Source organism: Ambystoma mexicanum, chromosome 7p (assembly GCF_040938575.1).
Source record: "Ambystoma mexicanum isolate Mex_15411 chromosome 7p, UKY_AmexF1_1, whole genome shotgun sequence".
Lineage (NCBI taxonomy): Eukaryota > Metazoa > Chordata > Amphibia > Caudata > Ambystomatidae > Ambystoma > Ambystoma mexicanum.
The window spans coordinates 241,245,254-241,268,356 of record NC_090939.1 but is presented as its reverse complement, the minus strand read 5'-3'; the positions used below and the strand labels follow the sequence as shown (position 1 = coordinate 241,268,356).

General features: G+C 47.1%; 1 protein-coding gene across 11 annotated transcripts in view; it reads right to left on the bottom strand.

Annotated features, from left to right (window-relative positions):
- The window catches only part of RUNX1 (RUNX family transcription factor 1), a 697,395-nt gene that overhangs the window by 84,674 nt on the left and 589,618 nt on the right, over positions 1–23,103 (bottom strand). For 6 of the 11 annotated variants that reach the window (XM_069636131.1, XM_069636136.1, XM_069636130.1 and 3 more), the window contains 2 exons: positions 16,706–16,810; positions 8,507–8,563 (listed from right to left, as the gene is read on the bottom strand). In XM_069636131.1, coding sequence (XP_069492232.1) covers positions 8,507–8,563; positions 16,706–16,810 — 162 coding nt within the window. The remainder of the gene's footprint in view (positions 1–8,506; positions 8,564–16,705; positions 16,811–23,103) is intronic. The other 5 variants (XM_069636132.1, XM_069636137.1, XM_069636140.1 and 2 more) reach the window with 1 other exon arrangement.

The window sequence follows — 23,103 nt, the reverse complement described above, 5'->3', positions numbered from 1 at the left end:
TGCCATGTGGTATGCCGCTTCATGTGGCTCTGGTGCCCGCTTGGGAAGTGTGTGCTGGTTTCTCCTACTAACACTGCAGCGCGGCGCTGGATGGAGCAGGAGGCTGTATGGGGCGTGCTTTCTGAGGCGTTCTTTGAAGCGTTCCCGCACTTTGGGTATTTTTTGCAGTCAGTGCTCGGAGGCATCAGGCAGGGCCATGAATCACCCGCAGAGTAGGAGCTTACTTCCTGTTATCGCCTCGCGATGAGTCAGGGTCAAGTCCTAGACGCTGATTGGCTGCCGAGGCAGCAGCATTTGTTCACAGCAGGCCTGCCGAAGGAGCGACGAGCGCGCCCGATCTCTACCCGGGTCATATGATCTTGACTGCTGCCGGGACATGTGAGCTGGGCCCAAGAGGCGCAGAGTGTTGCCTCGCCAAGAGCTGACTCACTGTGTGCGTGGGAACTCTCTGTGCGTGCATGCGTGGGAGTAGCACAATGCACAGGGGCATCTGTATTCCCAGCCAACGGTGGCATGGCCTGTGGAACCAGGAGGCAGACCCAGTCATGCCAGCTTCCTAGGCATGCGACTAACAGGCCCAGCTCCCCCGGCTTTACAGAGAAGTGTGAGCTTGACATGTGACTCACTCTGCCCTGCCACTCTTCAGACACAGGTGAGCCTATCACCTGTATGGCGACTGTTGAGCTAGACTGGTGACTGAATCGACCCCAGCCCTGCCACCTTTAAGAAGATGCGTGAGCACTGCAGGTGACTGACTCTCCCGTTCCATTAGTCAGACATAGTTGAGCCTATCGCCTTTATGGAGGCAGGTGAGCTGGAAAGTTGACTGATTCCGTCCGGCCCTGCCACCTTTACCAAGAGGAGTGAGCTTTACATGTGACTGACTATCCTAGCACTACTAACAGGTGTGATATAGAGTATTCTGATATCCCTACCAGCCTGCGTGTCCCCTTTCCACCGCCCAACGCTAAGAGATGGACTGGCCTATTGAAAGATGCAGCGATTTCGCAAAAGGCTAACACATCTAACAAGCAGGTGAGGCTGGGGCAGAGTCAGTTGCGTTCAGGGATTCGCCTGACAGCCTACACGTGACGTGGAACTGAATCTGGGCCCTCGCTGCTGGACTTTCAGGAGCACTGGCCCTTCCCAAAAATCCTCTAGATGAATCCGCAACAACCAAAGTTAGGCCCATGTGGGTGAAAACACAACATTCTTTAAAAAAAAACATGTTTTCATTGTCGTGAAATGCGCTTTATCCAAGCCGTAGTGAGAAACTGGCCTTCCGCGAAATCTTGAAACGCTGAGGCAGGCCAGTCATGCTCTGTCAAGGTAAGGTCTATACAATACATCACTTCTGAATACCGCCTCCTTCCGAACGGCTCTGCATTAGACTGAATCTTTTGGCGTGTTACTATGGAGGCACCAGAGTGGCCACGCGTGGTCAGAGTATCCCAGAGTCTCCTGCAGGGCTCTGTGGTTGGACTGACTACACATGGATGCACCTGCCCTTCAGGCGCACTACCCCTGGCATGGTGCCCATACTATGGCCTTGTCATATCTCCCTTTTTCCTGATATTCCTTGGTGGCCAAGGGGCATTTGTAATGCTGATTCCTTGCCATCCTTGGTAGGAGGAGAAAGCGCTCACCCGTGGACTTGCCTCTCTTGGTGGCACTCGTTGCATTGTCTTTCAGAAGGTTGAAAGTTGTAGTTCTGTTGACCACATTGGGGATCAGATCGATGACCAGCAAGTTGTTCACAGATTCTGCAGCAGTTATCCCACCGGGGGTGTATTAACCGTGTAAGGCATGTTTTAGTACAGCTTCTAAAAGAGAAGAAATCTACTAATTTCATCCATGAATTTAGTGATATGATATGATATGGCATTTATAACGCACCTGAACACAAGTGTTCTAGGCGCGACAAGACGAGGGGGAAACAAGGGAGGACAAAATAACAATCTTACTAGTCCTTGTGTCATTCAGATCACGCAAGTGTATGGAAGAGGGAAGGGGAGAAGTGCCAGGGGGAAAAGGAGGGAGGAAATGCAGTTAACTCACAAGTGCAGCCAGCAGGTGGCTTGTAAGTGCAGAGAGAAGCGACTGTAGGGTTGCAGATACAGACCCTCAAGTGCTGGGGAGCCTGGAGGCAGTGCAAGGGCAACTGGACATGCAGGAACCTGGGCCCAAGTTCACAGGGTGACCAGTGCATGGAGAAATCAGGTGCATCAGCAGAGGAGAGGAAGAGAGAAAGCGGAAACGAAAAGGAAGGTCTTGAGTTGCTTCCGGAACCGGAGGTGGTTCTGCTCAAGTTTGAGAGCGGCAGGGAGGCTGTTCCAGAGTGAGGCCTCAACCGAGGAGATGGATCTGCCCCCAACTCTCTGCTTGGAGACGTGGGTGATCATCGGAGAGTTGGGGGTAGATGAGCTCAAGAAGGAAGATGTTTTGGAAGAGAAAGTTGGAGGTAGAGTGGTCCTAGGCCCCAGAAAGCCTTGTGGACAATGCAGAGGGTCTTGAAGTTGATCCTTGCAACCATGGTGAGGAGGTGAAGAGATTGCAAAGCTGGATATATACGATCCCTGGGTTTGAGGCCAAGGACAAATCTCGACGTCCTGTCTGGATAAATTGTAAAGGTTGAAGAGTAGAGGCAGGAAGATTTAGGAAGAGGCTGTTGCAATAGTCCAGCCTAGAGAGGACCAGAGTTCTGGAGACAGTGAGCTTCTGGGGGAAAGTGAGAAAAGGAAGAATACCTCTGAGGAGGTGAAGCTGATAGTTTGACTTCTTAGAGACGTCAGAGAGGTGAGGGGGAAAAGGAGAGGGTGGAGCTGAAGATGACACTAAGGTTCTTAGCCGCACAGCAAGGAGCAAGAAGAGGGCCCAGAGTGGGCGGCCAGAGAAAGAGAGGAAAGGAGGGAGCACGTGTCCCAATGAGGAGGATCTCAGTCTTACTGGCATTAAGGCAGGGATCATTGGTGGCACACCATTCCTGAATTGCGGCCAGACAGTCTGGTATGAGAGAAGAAGCAGAGGTGGCTGAGGGGAGCCGGAAAGAGAGCTGAGTGTCATCCGCATAACATTGAAAATTGGAGCAGAAAGTAGTGATGCAGTGGAAAAGAGATGCCAGGGAGTGGTTGAAGAGCCAGAGAGAGGTTAGACCCCTGGGGAATACCACAAGTAGAGCGAGAAAGATGGAAGAGAGGCAAGCCCCAGTTGGACCTAAGAGGGTCGGTCGGTGAGAAAGGAGGTCAACTAGGCCAGGGCCTGATCAGTAATGCCACGGTTGTCCTGGAGATGATTGAGCAGGATGGCATGGTTGATCATGTCAAAAGGAGAGGATAGGTCAAGGAGAATGAGGACAGAAGGGAGATTAGAGTCAAGATTGGAGAGCAAGTCTTCACGGGTGTTCAGGAGAGTGGTATCTGTACTTCTGGCAGATCTGAAGTGAGACTGGTGGTCGTGGAGGCAACCAACAGATTCAGTATGTAGATTAAGCTGGGAGATGGCCAGCTTTTCCAAGAGTTTGCCCAGGGAAGTAGTGATGGAGATCGAGCGATAGTTAGCCGGAGTGGAAGGATCGGCCGAGGGCTTCTTTAGAAGGGGGTGCACAAGAGAGTGCACATTAGAATCTCTTCTGCTGAGATTTCGAAAGGCCATTATTGCACCCTAGTGAGTATCAATGCCTTTACGCCATTGGCTGAGTAAGCTCCTCTGCACCTAGAACTGTGGACCGTGTGTGCACATGTTTCAGATTGAATGCAATGTTAATATTGACCACATAGATAGCAAACACCACAAACTACATTGCTTCTTGGCACTTAAATAATAGCTGCTTTTCTGACCCTAAATCTATAATTCCCATTATCTCAGTGGGAAGCAAGGCTTAGTCAGCCCGCTAGGCACTTAGGCCTGATTTTCTCTGCAGGAGGAGCTCAACACACTGAGTTATGTATTTTAAAAGTGAACTGAGAATATTCTTGTGCAACGTCACATCAATTACAGGTGCCTGGTTTATATAAGTCACTGAAAGGTCCCAAATCCCACCACAACGCCACTGATGCTAATTATATCATATGTGAGCTACACTAGAAATAGTAGTATAAAAAAAAGATACATGAAAGGGGCCAGCATTTGAAACAAAGAAATACTATTAGCATGGGTGGGCCTGTGCTAGGAAGATTATTTATACGATTTCTGACATTAGTCCTGAACGCCCTGCAAGTAGAATACATTTTTAGAATGGGCGGCCATTGCATTAGAAAAAGCGAAAGTACCATTTCCTAGTGGTGGACATAGAAGACACATTTTTCTAGCTCAGGCAGCTATTTTCCATTGCGGACCTCTTGCCAGGAAGAGTATTTTTTCTATTTCTACCGCCCACGCAGAAAAATTGTAACTAGGATACATGCCCAGGTCCTGCCCTCGCCTGCAAGGGTCTCCTTGGTGAAATAACTCAAAACTCAAGTGTTTCAGTTTATCTGAACCCGTTTGAACAGGACTTCTTAATGACTCTTAAAATATAATATCATTCTTTACTATATCTCAGTGATTTTAGATTCCCCGCTTACTCCCACCACTATCAAAATACAGTATGGACGTGTATGCCAAAGGGGATTGTGTTGTATTGCACACACACACACACACACAATGGCAATACATGCAGTGGTGGCCAGGGTCCAACTAGGACATAAACAAGCCCGGAAACAGTAAAAAAAATGGTCTCCAATCGCAAATGGCAGTTTGTTCCTTTTCATGGTAAACTGACCACTACAAAAGTAGAGTTTCGGTTAAAATCAGCTTCAAATGGTGAATTTGAAAGCACATTAGATCGGTAACATTGATCCAAGTAAAACGATCAGCGGCACTGTGCAATAACTCATCACACTGGCCCAGATGGGCCCAAAACATCGGGTCCACACTGAGTACAGGCCCTAGGACATTGTCCTATTGCCCTCTCGGCCATTCCGAGCCTGGCGGGGGAAAAGGAGAGTGTTTATTAACGTGTGGCACAGTACACGGAAGTCGCAAACTCCCGCCAAATTATAAAGGGGTTTTACAGGCGTCTGGGGAGTCTGCAGATTAGCGAGCCCTTATAATAAAATCTGCTTAGCTAGCACTTCCACCTGGTCTTTCTACTGTAGTGTTGACATGAAATCTCAGTGATAAGGAATCCTGCCGCCCCACACGCGTTCTCCAGAGTGAAGTAGCAGTGTAAACATTTGCCAAGAAATGCACTTTGCAGCCAATGACAGAAAGACCACACATTTCCAAAGAAATGCACACCCTGCAAAAGGCCTCACCGCCATTACATTTGCAGCCAATGACAGAAAGACCTCACATTTCCGAAGAAATGCACGCCCTGCAGAAGGCCCCACTGTCATTACATTTGCAGCCAATGACAGAAAGACCTCACATTTCCGAAGAAATGCACGCCCTGCAGAAGGCCCCACTGTCATTACATTTGCAGCCAATGACAGAAAGACCTCACATTTCCGAAGAAATGCACGCCCTGCAGAAGGCCTCACTGTCATTACATTTGCAGCCAATGACAGCAAGACCTCACATTTGCGAAGAAATGCACACCCTGCAGAAGGCCTCACTGTCATTACATTTGCAGCCAATGACAGCAAGACCTCACATTTGCGAAGAAATGCACACCCTGCAGAAGGCCTCACTGTCATAACATTTGCAGCCAATGACAGCAAGACCTCACATTTGCGAAGAAATGCACACCCTGCAGAAGGCCTCACTGTCATTACATTTGCAGCCAATGACAGCAAGACCTCACATTTCCGAAGAAATGCACGCCCTGCAGAAGGCCTCACTGTCATTACATTTGCAGCCAATGACAGCAAGACCTCACATTTGCGAAGAAATGCACACCCTGCAGAAGGCCTCACTGTCATTACATTTGCAGCCAATGACAGCAAGACCTCACATTTGCGAAGAAATGCACACCATGCAGAAGGCCTCACTGTCATTACATTTGCAGCCAATGACAGCAAGACCTCACATTTGCGAAGAAATGCACACCCTGCAGAAGGCCTCACTGTCATTACATTTGCAGCCAATGACAGCAAGACCTCACATTTGCGAAGAAATGCACACCCTGCAGAAGGCCTCACTGTCATTACATTTGCAGCCAATGACAGCAAGACCTCACATTTGCGAAGAAATGCACACCCTGCAGAAGGCCTCACTGTCATTACATTTGCAGCCAATGACAGCAAGACCTCAATGGAGCCACCCATATTCCATGTGCTTTTTGGGAGTGCATCCACTATTTTAAGATTGATTTCAACGGGATGCAGTGGAATAAACCTTGGGTAGGATTACACCAATCAATGTGGTCATTTGAAAATATTTGGTTTGTCGTAATTCACACCATACATGTTGTTCGACGATTCCTAATTTGTTCAGGTTACGTTTTATAAAGACGGCGAAAGGGTGTGGAAGGGGAATGTACATTTTCCATGTATTCCCGGAGTGTATTTGGAAGGAAGATAAAAAAAGATATATATATATTTCTGTTATTCTTTTTCAATATATGTGTTTTTGGCAGGTTTATAAGCACACGTCATTCTGGTTTCGATGTTTTTGTCAAATGTGCAGCATTTGAAAGGTACATAGTGCAATGAAGTATCATTATTGCATGAAGAAGGAAGCAGGCACATGTTTCGCCGTAAGCATGCTTCCTCAGGACTCCTAGAACTCACACCTTTCTAAAGCCAAGTATGCCCCACCACCTCATGGTATTCATAAGATAGGGACTAGAATGTGGCAAAGGTGGCACCTATGCTTTTAGCAATGTGTAGCTCTGGGATGTGCAACCAGTTGCTCACAGGAAGTCTTGGACTACAACTCCCAGGAGCCCACTAAATTGATTGCTGGCTGGTGGGAGATGTAGTCTAAAACATCTGGACAGCCTACGTTTATGGATGGACCCCTGGTATGTCTAGTGAGATTTGCAGAGTGTTATGGCATCTGTTGTTAGGCTGCAGTGGTTTATTGAAAATCATGATTCACGCATCGCTTCTTGGTAGGGCTGGGAACATTGGATAACGTGTGCGTGGTGTGGCAGTCATTGGACTGTTTCTATGGCCAGGCAACTTCATCCACTAGCCACAGACACCAAGAGGACTGACCCACCATTTCAGCCCCAAAAGTGTCATTGCCACAAGGAAGAGTATGAAAACTACTTGCAATTATCTAACTCTTGCTGTCTGCACTTCATCCCCTTGCACTGCCACTTGTTGGCCGCACTTCCTGCTATGTCTTCTCCTATGTCTCGCACTCCTCCTCCTCCCCTGGCTTTTTTCCCCCCTTCCCTCTCCCCTGTACTTGCACGATCTGTAAGATCGTTGTCTTGTCCTCCCTTGTTCCCCTCCCTTGCCTTGTCGCGCCTTGAAACACTTTTGTATAGGCGCAATATAAATAAAATATCATATCATATCATAACCAAACTCTCATCAAACAGTGGACACCCGCTTTCTTTTTAAGCCAACCAGTCAAGTCTTTTTACAGTTAGCCCATTTAGGTCAGCAACTGCAAACTCCCAAAAGAACAATTTTTAGGCTGGGAGAGAGCAACACAACTGGAAAACATACGTTTCATTGTTTGAAGCTGTGTAATGTTAGAATGTTACCTGTGGTGTAGTGCTCCTCATAGGGCACTGGTTAATACCAATTCACTATTTTGCAGTTATTGGGGGAGAGGGGGTTTGAATGAGGCAGGAGGGTGCTGCTTCCTCTTTAACACCGTCCCTTACTCTGCTGCTGACAAGTTAGTACTTAGCCAAACTGGTCCAGCCGGCGCTGCCACTGTGGAGGCTGCTGGCCAGTGAATATAGTATTTCATCGGTGTCCTGGGCACATACTCATTTCCTCTGCCCTGTTTGGGGTGAAGAAAAAGGGAAAGAACCAAGAGGCTCCACCAGGAAGAGGAAAAATATATATTTTCCTTCCACTGCAGACAAAACCCGTTTTTCTGATTCTTTTTTTATCCATTTTCCATAGCCCTCAGCACTAGCATTCGGAAAGCAAACATTTTTTAAAGTCAAGCATAACATTTCAATGGAAAATGGAAACTGAGAACCGTGGCTTTGTACTGGAACCCGGAAATCTACAATAAAGACAGCGAGACATTCAGTGCTCAGGCTGTGGATGCCGACATGTACTAGGCCTGGACTAGCTGTGAGTAGACGGCTTGTATATGCAGAGCAACACTATACGCTTGTTTATCTAGATCATTTTAATGGTTAAAATGTTGGTAATGGCCTTTATCTGCCTGTGTGGTTGTTTTAATGTATACCACTCAGCTAATTAGAATTGGGGAACACCCCTTCCCATTCATTTGTATGCCACACGTGCCAAACTTGTGTCGATATAGCTGTTAGTTTATATCTCTTCCTATTTTTAACAGATACATCAAAGTTAGCATAATACAATAGAAAATGTGATATTAGAAATAGAAAGAGGTCTTGAACGGTACACCCGCTCAGAGCCATACGTACCAATGACGGCCATACTTGAATGAGAGTACTTCCATTGAAATGCAGTGGGAGCCCCATCTAGGAAACAGTGATTATTTGACGAAGTTACTATGGATATCAGGCAAATTTTAATTATTTCACAAGCTATAATTATCAAACATTCCAAAAGTACATAGAAAAAAAACATTTGAAAACGTTTTCTCGGATGTTTGATAGTTATTACTTTTTATAAATAATTAAAAACTGCCCAACTTCATGGACATTGAGGATTTGGATATTATCTGTACACCCAAATGTACCCTACATTAGTAGTGAGTGCTGGAGGTAGAACAATGTGCTGCACTGGGTCCCTCGAACACAAGTCAGTGTGCCCCGTTTCTGTGGGAGGTACCTCCCATTCCAGGCGAGGCACATGGATTGTTGAGTACAGAAGACATGGCGTGAAACCTCTGCTCGGATAGGGCCACTCTGTCCTGCACGGAATATGGCTGTGATGAATCAACTTCCGGGGCACCAGTGGTCAAAGGATGAATAGCGGTTTCTAAAGCATCAATCAGCCCCGCACCTCTAGTACACCTGAAGTGATTCGAATAGATTGGAAACACAAACAAATTATAAACCTCCTTCTCCAATTATGGTAACGTGGATGGAACGGCAGGCTTATCTCCGAAAGGTCGCGGATCGTTGGTTAGTTGTAACACAGCGAGCACACAATTATTACCCAATGATAAATGGGACTATCCAGTCAAGGATCTATGCAAATATCTACATTATTATTATCAAAACAGACAAATCTAGCACACTACAAAATACAACCGACCCTGTAAATGAATGCAGAGGCAGACAGTTACAAAGAAGGAAAAGGGATGCACTCTGGATACTGACAGGGGGGTAGTCGGTATACTAATTAATCGCAATAGTTCCAGGACACTTGGTTTCAACACAAAGGGAGCAATGGGTCGTAAAATGTCACTAAGGGTCTTCGGAGCGGACACCCACTGTGCGGATGGTCGAATTCCTCACAATGTTACATTGCAAAAGGCTTACACATAAGTTTATCCACAAGGCGGTATAAAGGGTATTTGAGTGTTATTGCTCTTATCAAATCGTGGTGGTTTTGCGTTACTACAAATATTGGATACATATGTGAAATGACTGAAGATATACAAAGAGCATGTCCCTCCTCTCTGGAAGAAGTCAAAGAATCATTGAAGGCACATTTGTATCCTTCTGCATCGCTGTGAAGGTTGAATGCGATAACATAGTTTTTTCTTAATTGGGGCAAGCAAATAGGTACTGGGCTTTTATTTTTATGTAACACAGTTTGTACATATAGTGGTGAGCTTATTTGATTGTAATCACTTAAATCCTGCTCTGTGTCTCTATGTCCATTTGTCGCACAATCAAGACACCATGGCTGGAGCTCCAGCACACTCATCAGAACTTGCACATTTTTCAAGATGGCCACCGCAGTGAGCAATTGGATGGGCCAAGGCTTTTCTTTTATAGTCCTGCTTTCATTTATGTTGGAGGGATAAAAACAGAGGTAGAATTTAACGAAAAGTACTAACTGTATTAACAGGACAATTCAAGGGACAATCAGACCTTTTCTATCAGAAATCACCTATGCCATAGATGTAAAGAAATGCACAAAATCTGAACTCCCAAACTGTTTACATGTAGCTGGTAAAATAGTTCAGTTGATAAGTATACATACACCTCAACAACTGGAAGCTCTATTGCATTTAAATAAGAAACCAAGTATTATTTGTAATTGAATTTGTAAATGACACACAGACGGTTACTGATGTCATGGTGCTTAATAGAAAATTGCTCGAACTACAAGCAGAGAGACATTTGAAAGGAGATGATCGTACGACCGTGCATTATAAGGAATAAAATACCCCCTACCTTATGTAAAACGTAGGAATGTGCGAACCAGCCCAAAAAAGATGCAAGCCTATCTAAGCAATGGGGGTTCGACTTGGCTCGAAACATTCAAACCATTTGGAAAATGAGGTATGAAATGATTCGAACCCTTTGAACCAGAATCCAGGTTGCTCGTTTAGATATCAGTATTTGATGACTCGACCCAGCTCCAGCACAGTTCGTTCATAAAACAGAAATCTAAGATACTGCACATGTTTCTATGGTGGGCCCCTGTTTAAGGGCTAGAAATGCAAGTGTGAAGCAGCGGTTTATAACACTGCTGTTCCGTTTAAAAGAGAATGCATGACAGGGTCGGGAATGACTTTTCATGCTTTGGTCATCTGCTTGTGCCTATACCGCATAGGCACAGGGGAATGTGACTATTTTCTGCCCATTTCAAAGAGTGTTCCATTTGCGAATTCTAGATGTGCTTTGAAACGTGCAGAAGCATGTGATTGGGGCAAAGGGTTGAAAAAAGGACTTTAAATGAGCACATCTGTGATGCACACATCCAGATACCTTTTGAGAATAGGGCGTCATTTTTTATCGGCGCCAAAAAAAAGTAAGTAGACGGCCCATCATTTCTTAAAATCTGTATGGATTGGACCCGTTTTTCCAACCCAATTCGACCCACTTTGACATATGGCTCTAATTGGGTTGAGTCGATTCAAGCCGAATCGGACATTTAACGACTCGGCTGGGTTTGATTCACAAGTCGTCTCTACGGCGGCTCGAATACATGAAGTCAATTCAAACTTTTACTTCCAAGGAGTCGAGCACTTTAAGGCTCACCCATCTCTAGTAAATCGGATATTGCAAGTTGCTTTGGAGTTCTGCGACCTTATACAGGACCTCGGCTTTCGGCTTTGTTTTTCTGGTTAGTCACAAAACCGTTTCGATGATCTGCAATATCCCTATAACGTACGGTACGGGGTGCTTAGACCTTATAGCATATACATTACTTGTCGACAGCTCAGAAAAAACCACCTGCTACATTTGAACAGCATACTTTCTTATAACTGCCCGATGCCTAATCCATAACCGGTTAATTCCACCTCAAGGCGGTATTAAGAGATAGCACCTTGGGGGCTTCCGCTGGTTTTATGGATTGTCTTTGCTTGTTTGGAAAGCAAGCACTGAGCAGAGAATGGAAGCCATCTTGCCAGTAGACGCAGTGGAGGTAAAAACAATAAGAGAATTCAAAAAGGAGTGCCGCGCAAGGGTGAAGCTGGAGACCGTCGAATAACAGTGAATCAAGAGCCGGCAGGAAATGGGGGGACTGGATGAATCTGGGGGACCATATCTGCCTACACATCATGCATGTAATGGTTGCCAGGCCCAAATGCCCCCCTTTCCTGCTGGAACCCTCTACTTAGTCTCGGTCTCAGATCCTCTACTCCAATTGCTCTATTTTCCTTTACTTTTTCCTTTATTCATTTTTATAGTGCTACAAACAGGCCTGCAGGCATAGTAGCGCTAGCAGACAGACATAGACAACATAAACCTAACAAGGCAAGTGCAGAGGAAAAAACCAGATGGGAATCCGTTGAAACATTTTTTTATAGTTCAAATGCTCACCATTTCTGTAGAAAAGCAGATTCTTAGGCCACAAATATAAGGTTCCTCAGGAACCTTCACAACAGCATTCACACCCCAACATTCTCTCAGGCACACCAACATTCTCTCAGCATTGTCATGCACCTGCATTCACGGCAAGTACTATACAACCATTTGCTTTAAACTATGTTTTTATGTTGCATAACATGCGCTCATGCTACATTAGATTATTGTCTATCAATAGAGGCTATAAAAAGCACACCCGAAATATGAGAAGCGCGGAATGCATACACCCCGGCATCTGCTGACTCGCTTTGAACATCTGTAACTGGAGACGGCAGCGCAGGGCTCCGGGATGTGTTTCACCGCGTACAATCCGTACTTTACAGCGCAGTCGCTCAGCTGAGCAGGCGCGTGCAACCTGTAATGGCTTTGCTGTACAGAAGTACGTTAGCTTGTAAATGAACCACAGTGTGCACGAATAATATACAGGCCCAAGTGATGCATCTAACACGTGGTTAAAAGGTACACACGCTGAAAGAAAGGCCTCTCGAATTTCGGATTTTACTTCCTGACTGATACCAACGTGGCCACGTGACGCGTCTGTCTTTGTGCCGACACGTACAGGTGGGTGGAAGATCACTATACGCGCCACCGCAGTGGCACAACACCATTAACCTGATCGGGCCTCAGACCCCCCTATCCGTGGGCCTCAGACCCCCCTATACGCCACCCCGCTTGAAATTCTGGGCTATGTTGACTCGGTGTGCTGACCTACAAAACCGTGGCCGGACAGAAAAGGACACTGATGTTAAACGGCGCCTGGGCTTCGCTGTTAACAAAGGCCCTGCAATTACTAACGTAAAGCATTTTAATTGTTAGCACCTGCATTCCTCTGCATACAATTTTAGGCAATTGAAATGGTGATGCTGGGTTAGTACTTGCATACTAGGGGAGTGAATGGAAGGGTAGAGAGGGGACAGGAGACCGCGCATTAAGTGGGTGCTTTCAGAATAGCAGAGAGTTAACTGCTTGTAACATTGAAGCTGCAGTAGAATAGCCTCATTAGGATGCGTAACGAAGTTAGATGCGCCCAACACAAATATGTTTGGCCATCCCCCACTGTCTCTGATTTTGCACCTCTCTCAACATTTGAAGGGTGAGCCCCCAATGCCCCAGGAAATGTAGGCTTAGTTGCGACCCTGGCCACCGGCCATGTTGGCAAGGCACTGACATGACCACACTACCTTTTCCAAGCAATTCAAACGGCGGCCAGGGTCTTATCCGAGAGGTTTTACAACTGGAGAACTCTGTCCGAGAGCGGTACACATTCCAGTGAGCGAGCTATGGACTTTTGGGCAAGGTCCGAGACTCATCACACAGGTGGGTTCTTTCATCCACTTGCCTCGCACTGTAGTCCTCTGTCTAGTTCTAGTAGATGTAATAGACAAACTTGCTCTGCCTTCCAGTTTTCCTACTGACTACTGACTTGTCTGCTGAAAATGCCACCTCTTGGCTACTAGTGATGTGATAACTGAGCCAAAAAGGGCTGCAATTTCACGGGTCATTTCTCCAAAGGTTTTATGACCTGCAAAATGTCACAGGTCACTTTTGGGTTGCGAATCAGTACTTTCTAACACAACAGGGAAGCACAGACCGCTGAACACTACTCCCCATGGCCTCCACCCTACAGACTCCGGCACCCCCAAAAAAGGTTGCCACCTCATTAATACTTATGAAACCGTTTTTTCTTTCAAGCACAAGAGGGCTTGAAGCAGAAGTAAAGGTTAGCATGCCCGCAATGCAACGTGGCAGCCTGCCATGTGCCACCGCAGAACAGTGGGGCCTGGCATAGGAGCAATGCTGGTGGCTCCACTACTAGCTATTGGCAATCGCTTGCCTCCCCTCTCAGGCCCTCATTATTATTGTACCGCTGGGTGACCTCAAATTTTCCAGAAGAATCACTGTTACATAACTCGAGGCATCCACCAATCGGGTGGTTTGAGTTTTGTCCAAACTAGTTTGCCAGTCGCTATTGGCCGCATTTAGTATCTTATTGCCAAACGTCTTATTTGGGTAAATAAAGACCAGTGGCGGGGGCCGAGGCGGCGATGGGCTTCTCATGGGGTACCAGTCAATACCATGGCACTATTTTAGGGGTTGCAGTGGGGGTGCATCTGGAAGGACTGGGACCCGGGCTGGTTGGGGCAGCCCCCTCTAGCTCTGTTATCTCCTCCACTGGGCTAAACAAGGGGTTTGGATTCCTTACCCCCTTATGTTAATTTCAGTAGTCGACGTATAAGCAGCTTTTAGTGGATCAAGTTGCAACAGACAGCTTTTTGGCTGTTAGGCTTAATGTGAACTGAACATGTCCAGGACCGAAATGGAATTTCTTTTAGTAGTAGACACTGCCTGTGTCCCGTTGAACGAAGGAAAATCCTTTCCCAAGGTGGCTGCCATGGAAAAGGAAGCGGGGCTCCGTACGGCCCATGACGGCCGACCGGAGATCTCAGTATGGCAGGGAGCGGCTGCGGGGTGGGGGTCAGTGCCGCCACCGCCGCCAAAAGTTAATTGGAGGGAGGGGAATTTGCTTTATATATTTTGTTTTAAATGCCTGCCTGCGGCGGGGAGGCAGCCGACGGGTTCCGTAGAACATGGGTTGAGATCAGAGATTTCAGCCCGCGTTCTGTGGAATCTGATTGGCTGCACCCCCCCGCCCCGGGTGCTAATAGACATTATCAAGGAACTGCTTTGTGCTAGTGGAATCAATTGAAATTTTCTCCATAGGAGGTTGCTTGGAATGCGCTACTTTGTGGGTTCAGCTGATGTTCCAAAAATCCATATGGCAGCAGCTGGGCGCAGTGGAAACCATTTGTAATTGGACAAATGGAATTTAAACCAGAACTGAGCTGCAGTGCACTGGACTCTTTGGGAGTCAGAATGGTTGTGGGAGTTTGGGAAGTAAGTGGATGGATCAGAGATATGGTACTGGGACACGTAGTATTCTGCTCTCAGGTTACCGCGTCTTGTCCGGTTTCTCATCAACGCCGTCATCACAATGGCTGGGATATTCCTTGGAGAGGTGAAGGAAAGTTTGAGAATGGGATGTAAGCCCACTCCTCTCGAGGATGCCTAAAAGAGTGTTGGGGCACATGGGCAGGGCAGTTTGTGAAATCTTGCCATGCAGTGAGTCACTGCAGGACCTAGTTTGTGAACCCACTGACCACTTTAACCTCCAGTGAAGAAAATGGGAGACTTTATAGTTCAGGCAGTCATTACACCCTCCTGTGTAACCCAAATATGAAACGTGTTCTCTTTTACAAGGGACTGCATTGTTTTTCGTTTTTTAAAGAAGTTCTTTTAAAACTTTTTTGGATCTGTTCCCAGGTATTCCAAGAGGGTCCTCCCCTGATTAGTTTTTTCCACACACCCACACACCATTTCCTCCACCCACACACCAACAGAAAATGTGTCTGGCACGAAGGATGGTCTTTGAAGAAGGCGTTCCCGAAGCATCTGGGAGCAGCTGCCCGACTCAAGCCTTGCTTAGGACTGACAGGTCTCATAAGTTATAAAGTGGCACCGGGCACGCTGCATGAATAAGCTGACGGTGGTCATGTTTCAGTGCGGGCATGTCACGCATGCCAGTCTGCCAAGTCTGCCCGGTGGGGAAAGTTGTGGGGGCGGGGGATTGAGAGTTTAATACTCCACATTCATGCTGCTGGAAGGAGCCGCAGGCCTAATGCTGAGTAGCAGAGGCTTGATTCATGGCTACGGTGCAGCATGGCAGAGCCATTCCGTAGACCGATGAGTGCCAATTTGGAGTCTACAGGCCTTTACAATGAAGCCAGAATTAATACGTTTTTTGTGGCCAATATGGCTGCCCCGGTAGCTCTCTCTGCCAGAAGTGTAGACAGGGTAGGGCCTGACTGGGCAAGGCCCACCCCAAAACCTGTAAATACCCACTCAGCAGCTCTGTGTGGGTATTTACAGATGTTAATGCCACTGTGGTGGACCCAACTACATTAGCTTCTGGCCCCACTTGTTAGACAATCCTGAATACCTATGCCTCTGCTCTCGGCTAGTGGCAACCTAGGCGGCTGCCTAGAATTGCCTTATTGTATAAATGGCCCTGCAGCACCGACTTTGGGATGCCTTCGCAATCTTAGAGTGTCCCGATGCAGTCCCACGGAATCCCACCTCTTCCTCCACCTGTATGGCAAGGGTGCTTATGCAATGTCCTGTTCCTTACAAGTGTTTTGTCCTCAACAGAGCATTGGGCGAGGCAGCAAACAAGGACCTATCCACTGGCTGCCCTTGCTTTTCCTTCTGTAATGACATAGATCAATTCCCTATGACAGTGGTCTGCATTCTGTGGCACACAAGATGTTTTGGACTCCAACTCCCATGATCCCTTTCCATTGACTATGCTATGTCGATGGGAATTGTAGTCCAACACATCTGGAGAGCCAAAGGTTGCAGATTCCGACCCCAATGAAAATGTACACACCACGCTTTCTCCTCTTCCTTATATCAGTGGTTTGCATCCTAGACTCAGTGCAAGCGTCTGCTGGTGATATGCAACTCGCCGGGCCCAATGCCTCGCATTTCTACTATACGGTAGAGTGATGTTTTCCCTCTCTTTTTGTTGTTGTTGTTTGTGCAGTTCAGGCATGCGCATTTCAGAACACTGTAGCACCACCAAGACAGACTGTTCGTAATGTGTGTACTTACGCCGGGGCTCTCTTGGGCCATCGACGGTGATCTTGATGGCTCGATGGTATGTCGCCACTTGCGGGGGGTTGGTGAAGACCGTGATGGTGAGTGTGAAGCTTTTTCCTAAAGAAAGAGGAAAGAAAGTGAGGTTACTAAAAAGCCACACGCCATCCTAGACTACAGCCTTGCCGTTCAAAGGCGAGCAGTCCTTCTAAAATGCATGGGTTATGTCTAAGTGTATAAGCAAAGCATCTGAGTGCTCACTTTAATGAGATGCAAAAACCATGATTTAGTTTAAAGGGCAATTCCCAAGTACGTGCTCAGCACCCTCACTGTCCTGCCAGCGGGACACCTTTCCCGTTCGGCATCCTGTCCCGCTGGCAGGACAATGAGGGTGCTGAGCAGGAGCACACAGCAAACAGATGACCGTGTCCTTCCCCGCCCTGGGCCACTGGAGGGGCCTGCAGCGGTGAGGGACATGGACACCATTGTGGCCGTGAGCGCTTTGACTCATTTCCGGAAATGAGTAAACGCGCTCACAGTCAGAGAGTTAAGAAAGTACCGGTCTGTTTGTAGCGCGCGTGCTACCCTGCAACTAGAACGTTACTTTAGTTTGCAGTGGAGCCTAGACCTTCTTCCTGGTGAAGACGGAGCAGCATTCAAGCAGGTAGGTGCGTCTTTGTACATGTTTACGTGCTGTGGTTTATAATGTATGTGTAGCAAGCTCATGTTTTTTGACTGGGTGTTTGTGTTTGTGCTGGGCTGGCAGTTTTGCCAGGTGAGTGAGAGTAGAGGTGTTGGTGGGACATATGGCACAGACACTTTTTAAATGCCCATCTATCCATGATAAACCAAGCATGGTATGTGTTATTACTTGACTAGACTAACATTTGGGGGCAGCCAGTCTAGCCATTTCTTGATATGATATGATATGGCATTTATAACGTGCCTATACACAAGTGTTTCTTACTGTGGCATGTTGACGTTTTTCTCTGGGCATTAATATATCTTGTATTTGCCTGAACTTGCCTTACTAAAAGAGTGTGGAGACTATCCGTCTATAGAGAGATGGCTTTTGCTAGTACAACACTAGTATGAAACCTTTGGGCCTTCCAGTGTTTTGGACTACCCTTCCCATGATCTCTCACCATTGTTTATGCTGGCAAGGGCTTATGGGAGTCGTAGTCCAAAACATCTGGAGATGATGGGTTGCAGAACCCTGCACTGAAGTCTCCTGTCCTTCTCTATGACCGCCAGCCAAGATATTGTTGGCGCTGTTGAGGAATGCTTAAGGTGAAGGGCATAATAGCCATTGCCTGCTCGATTCTCACCCATCTCTCTAGTTATTGTCCTGTAAATGGAAGAAAGGGCCAGGCCTGCTAAGCCAGTGGTAGAGGGACGGTCACCTGCTGTAGTCCAACCTTCTATGGTGACCCTGTGAAGTAGGAACCTGATCCTGGGACGCAGCAACACTGCGCCCCGGATGCAGGACTCTAGTGCTGCCTGCACAACATCCACAGCCATGAGAACATGCGCAGAACTCAGGAAGCAGTTAATAATAGTCATAAAATGCACGTCCCTGGCAATCGCTAATAGCGTGACCATCTCGTGGTCACATTATTGCATGAGACCCCACAGTGGCCTGGCCACCCTGCCCGCATCACGCACGGCTCTCTGCAAGGCCACTCATAAAAGCTCAGCTGCCCCCCGCAGCATGGCGTGCACTCTTCATGGGGGGGGGGGGTTCTGAGCAATCAATCACATCCATAAAACCCTGAACCCCTTTGACCAGGAGTCCCTGGGCCTTGGCATTACAGGTGGCCTGTTGCAGCCATGTAGGAGTCCTTCCTGTTTTATATGAAAACAATTCAAGGGCTTTGTATGCTTAGATTCCCTTCGTCATAGGTAACACATAGTTATTACACATGTTGGAAAGAACTATTATACAACCAATGCATCCATTTGCTCAAAGGAGAGGAAAGGCAGATCCCATGTTCCTGTGGCCGAATGATGCCACATCTACTATTATGCTGGAATAAAGACTGGAGTGGATGCTATGGGAAGCGGAGAGCTGGCATGCAGAGTCCAGTACAGCCATTGGACCTTGGCAGCACGGTGCATCCTACCAACATGCCAAGAGGGGCACAGCATGGTCTACTTAGGAAGATAGCAGGGCACGGCATAGTGAAAGGCAAGCTACTTCACTGACATAGTGACTAAGCATGTCATTGCCCTCACAACCCCCATAGCATATTTACTGTAAACATCAGCTATTATTCTGAGAGCAGTGGCCCCACTGAGTGAACTGCCATCAGGTGTGCCCTGCGAGAGGGTGGCACTGTCTGACTCTATACAATTCTATGTAATAAAACTTGAACCCCAATTAACCTCTTAATTGCCAGGCTATTATTGAAGTCTATGTAAAAAGGACAAGTATACTCGGGTCTCCAGAAAGGAATCCGTAAATAAACTGATGGATGTGTTCGAATTTCGGCTGTGAGAGAATTACGTACAGCCGAAAATGTCGAATACAGCCAGCATTCTCTGTGATTACAGGGAACAGGGGGGGGCGAGGGTTGCAGGGGTGTCACTATTGGGGAGCTTTGCACAGCCTCTCTAGAGACACAGAGAAATGTGGACTGTACTGTCCTATTCTGAGATGGCCCGCTCATCTGGCCTGAAACTCTAACATGTGGCTGGAGGACAGTCAGCATGGATGCCTAGAACGCTGTATACATTGCCCACTCTCTTTCACCATGCGGCGGGAGGACAGTCCGCCTGGATGCCTAGAGCGCTGTATACATTACCCACTCTCTTTCACCAAGCGGTGGGAGGACAGTCAGCATGGATGCCTAGAACGCTGTATAATGATAATGCTATGTTATTTATAGAGTGCCTTAATCCAAAGCACTTACAATATACAATATCACCCAACCGAAATTGGTACTCATTTATCGACCTCGGAAGGATGAAAGGCTGAGTTGGCCTTGCTGGGATTGGAACCACTGACCTGCCGATCACGCTCCAATCGCACCAGTGAGCGCTCAACCCACTGAGCTATCTTATGGCCTATACATTGCCCACTCTCTTTCACCATGCAGCTGGAGGACAGTCAGCATGGATGACTAGAGCGCTGTATACATTGCCCGCTCTCTTTCATCATTCAGCGGGAGGACAGTCCGCCTGGATGCCTAGAGCGCTGTATACATTACCCACTCTCTTTCACCAAGCGGTGGGAGGACAGTCAGCATGGATGCCTAGTGCGCTGTATAATGATAATGCTATGTTGTTTATAGAGTGCCTTAATCCAAAGCACTTTACAGAGCACATATTTACATACAATATCACCCAACCGAAATTGGTACTCATTTATCGACCTCAACAGGATGAAAGACTGAGTTGGCCTTGCTGGGATTGGAACCACTGACCTGCAGATCACGCTCCAATCGCACCAGTGAGCGCTCCACCCACTGAGCTATCTTACGGCCTATACACTGCCCACTCTCTTTCACCATACGGTGGGAGGACAGTCCGCATGGATGTCTAGAGCGCTGTATATATTGCCCACTCTCTTTCACCATGCAGCTGGAGGACAGTCAGCATGGATGACTAGAGCGCTGTATACGTTGCCCATTCTCTTTCATCATGCGGCGGGAGGACAGTCAGTATGGATGCCTAGAGCGCTGTATACATTGCCCGCTCTCTTTCTCCATTCAGCGGGAGGACAGTTAGCATGGATGCCTAGAGCGCTGTATACATTGCCCACTCTCTTTCACCAATAAAAGCAGATTTGATCGCATAGCCTTCACATTTTATACTGACAAGACTGTTTGTGATCCAAGGAGTCAGCTTAAATTAAAACACATGTTGTGCAGCGCTTGACGTTCAATTTTCATGTTCACCTGGCACTAGATCCCAGGCCGCTCACACTGCAAGCTCTGTAATTAAGCTTGACTGCAGCACCGGCCGCTCAAGGAAAAACACTGAGTGCCTGACATTGCATAGACTTTCCTGTTGATCAGACTGACTCATGAATAGGCTCACCTCAGAGATGGGCCCGATCTCCTGGCTTACACGCCCTTGGCCCAGCAGTTCCTGTGCTGGCTGAAGGTCACGCCGAGGGCAATGTTCCAGTTGGTTTATCTGATCAATATGACTCTCGCCATTGCTCCTGCTGCTTATTTCGTCTGATCCATAGCGGGCGCCGCCCTCCCTGTCTGGAACACCCTGAGCATGGCAGAAGTTCAGCTTTCTAGAGTGGGCGGCACTCCCTTTCAGTAGGTTGTCCCGCCTGAGGGACAACTTCACCTTTCCACCCGAGGAATACAGTCAACCACCTCACCTCCAAGAAACAGTTTGAAAAGCCATTCTACCGCGTGACTTGGTCTTACACAAGTGCGTCCCAGAAAGGTACACTTTAATGAAAATAAACCTTTCTTGTACACTTTTTTGAAAACATGCAACGTATAAGGGTATATGACATTTGGCACATAGATGACTAAAATAACGTTCCAAATCGAAAAAATGTGATCTGATTACTTGCATTCAAATCGTGTGACTGTTTTTGTGTTAAGGTAGTAGTTGGCGAAGCTTAGATCCAGGTTCAAGTTTACCGCATTGTTGTTAAGATGATCAAGAGAGCAAGTGAATAACTAGAATTCATTTGGTGTTTATGCAAATCAACTCCAAATTCAGAAACAGTTATCAGTGCGAAAGCTGGAAGATGTTTTCCTGGGATCTTAGCCAGTCTCCACTGGCATGCTAAATTCTACTTTTGGAGAGCGCTGCCTAAGTGACAGGGATTGGCCAGCAGGCCTGATGCAAGTTATAATTCTGGCTCACCACAAGGCAGAATTAAAAATGATATCAATACAGGCAACGCACATGGGTGGAAAGGCAATCAACTGTCAATGTCGGCTCTGTGTGGGGTAATGAAAGAGAAAGAACTTCAAAATAACTGTCAATTTCCACTCACTGGCAGTAATGAAAGGGATCAGTTATATTTTAATTCTTTCTCATCACTTAACATCAGTGCACGCAACCTGGTCTCCAGATAAGAATTTGAGGTAAGAGTATTTTACTCAATAATATGGGAATTTGGGAGTAAAAATGTAGCTCTCATTTCCAGCTTGCTTAATTTTTATGCAAGTAATTATATATTCCAATTTCAATTGAAAAAAAACGTATTTTTCTGTAATCTAAACATAATTTGTAGCCATCGATTCCCAAAAGAAGCATTTTTCTTATATGGGAGGTGTTCAGGTTAGGCAGCACTATTGCAGAGGTGACTTTTGTGGGAGGTGCTGCTCATGTCGGTCTGAACACATCGCCTGAGCAGCGCAGGGGGCATGAAGGGTCGGATTCTTGCATGCATACCTGTTACTCCCTGTTTTTCATTGTTGGGAGTAGCGGGTTCATTTTAGGGACTAAAAGAGGCAGCCATTCCTCTTATCTGTACCCCTGCACAATCTAATTAGAAAGCCGGCGGGAATAACATTTTCAGCAATATATTTGAATTTCTGCTGAATGTTCGCTTTTGAAGCCAGAGTCCTACTCCCTATGCATTCTTTAAATGTTATCTTTCCTTCGTCACTCATTTAGTTGAATCCTTATCAGGCATTGCAAGATCATTTAAATTCCCATCTCAGCAGTAGTTTGCTGGAGAAAATAAAACTTCTGAAAAATGACAACCAGGCAAGGCTAGAGGTGGCCTCTGAGCAACACATAGTTTTTTTTCTTGTCGCAAGACGCGCACGCGATAGAGGATAAGTGTGGATGTGTTGAGAGAAGGCTGAGCATCCTATGGAGAAACAAGAACCCCGAGGAAGGAGCAACAAAGATTGGCTTTCCAAAAGACAATGCACAAAACCATACCACCACTGCCATACCACACCATATCCTGCTGTGCCACGCACCATCCTAGCAGTGCCATACCACACCATATCCTGCAGCGGCACGCACCATCCCACCACTGCCATACCACACCATATCCTGCAGTGCCACACACCATCCCACCAATGCCATACCACAGCATATTCTGCAGTGCCACGCTTCATCCCACCACTGCCATACCACACTATATCCTGCAGTGCCACACACCATACCACCAATGCCATAACACACCATATCCTGCAGTGCCACGCACCATCCCACCACTGCCATACCACACCATATCCTGCAGTGCCAAGCACCATCCCACCACTGCCATACCACACCATATCCTGCAGTGCCACACACCATACCACCAATGCCATACCACACCATATCCTGCAGTGCCACGCACCATACCACCAATGCCATACCACAGCATATCCTGCAGTGCCACGCACCACCCCACCACTGCCTTACCACACCATATCCTGCAGTGCCACGCACCATCCCACCAGTGCCATACCACACCATATCCTGCAGTGCCA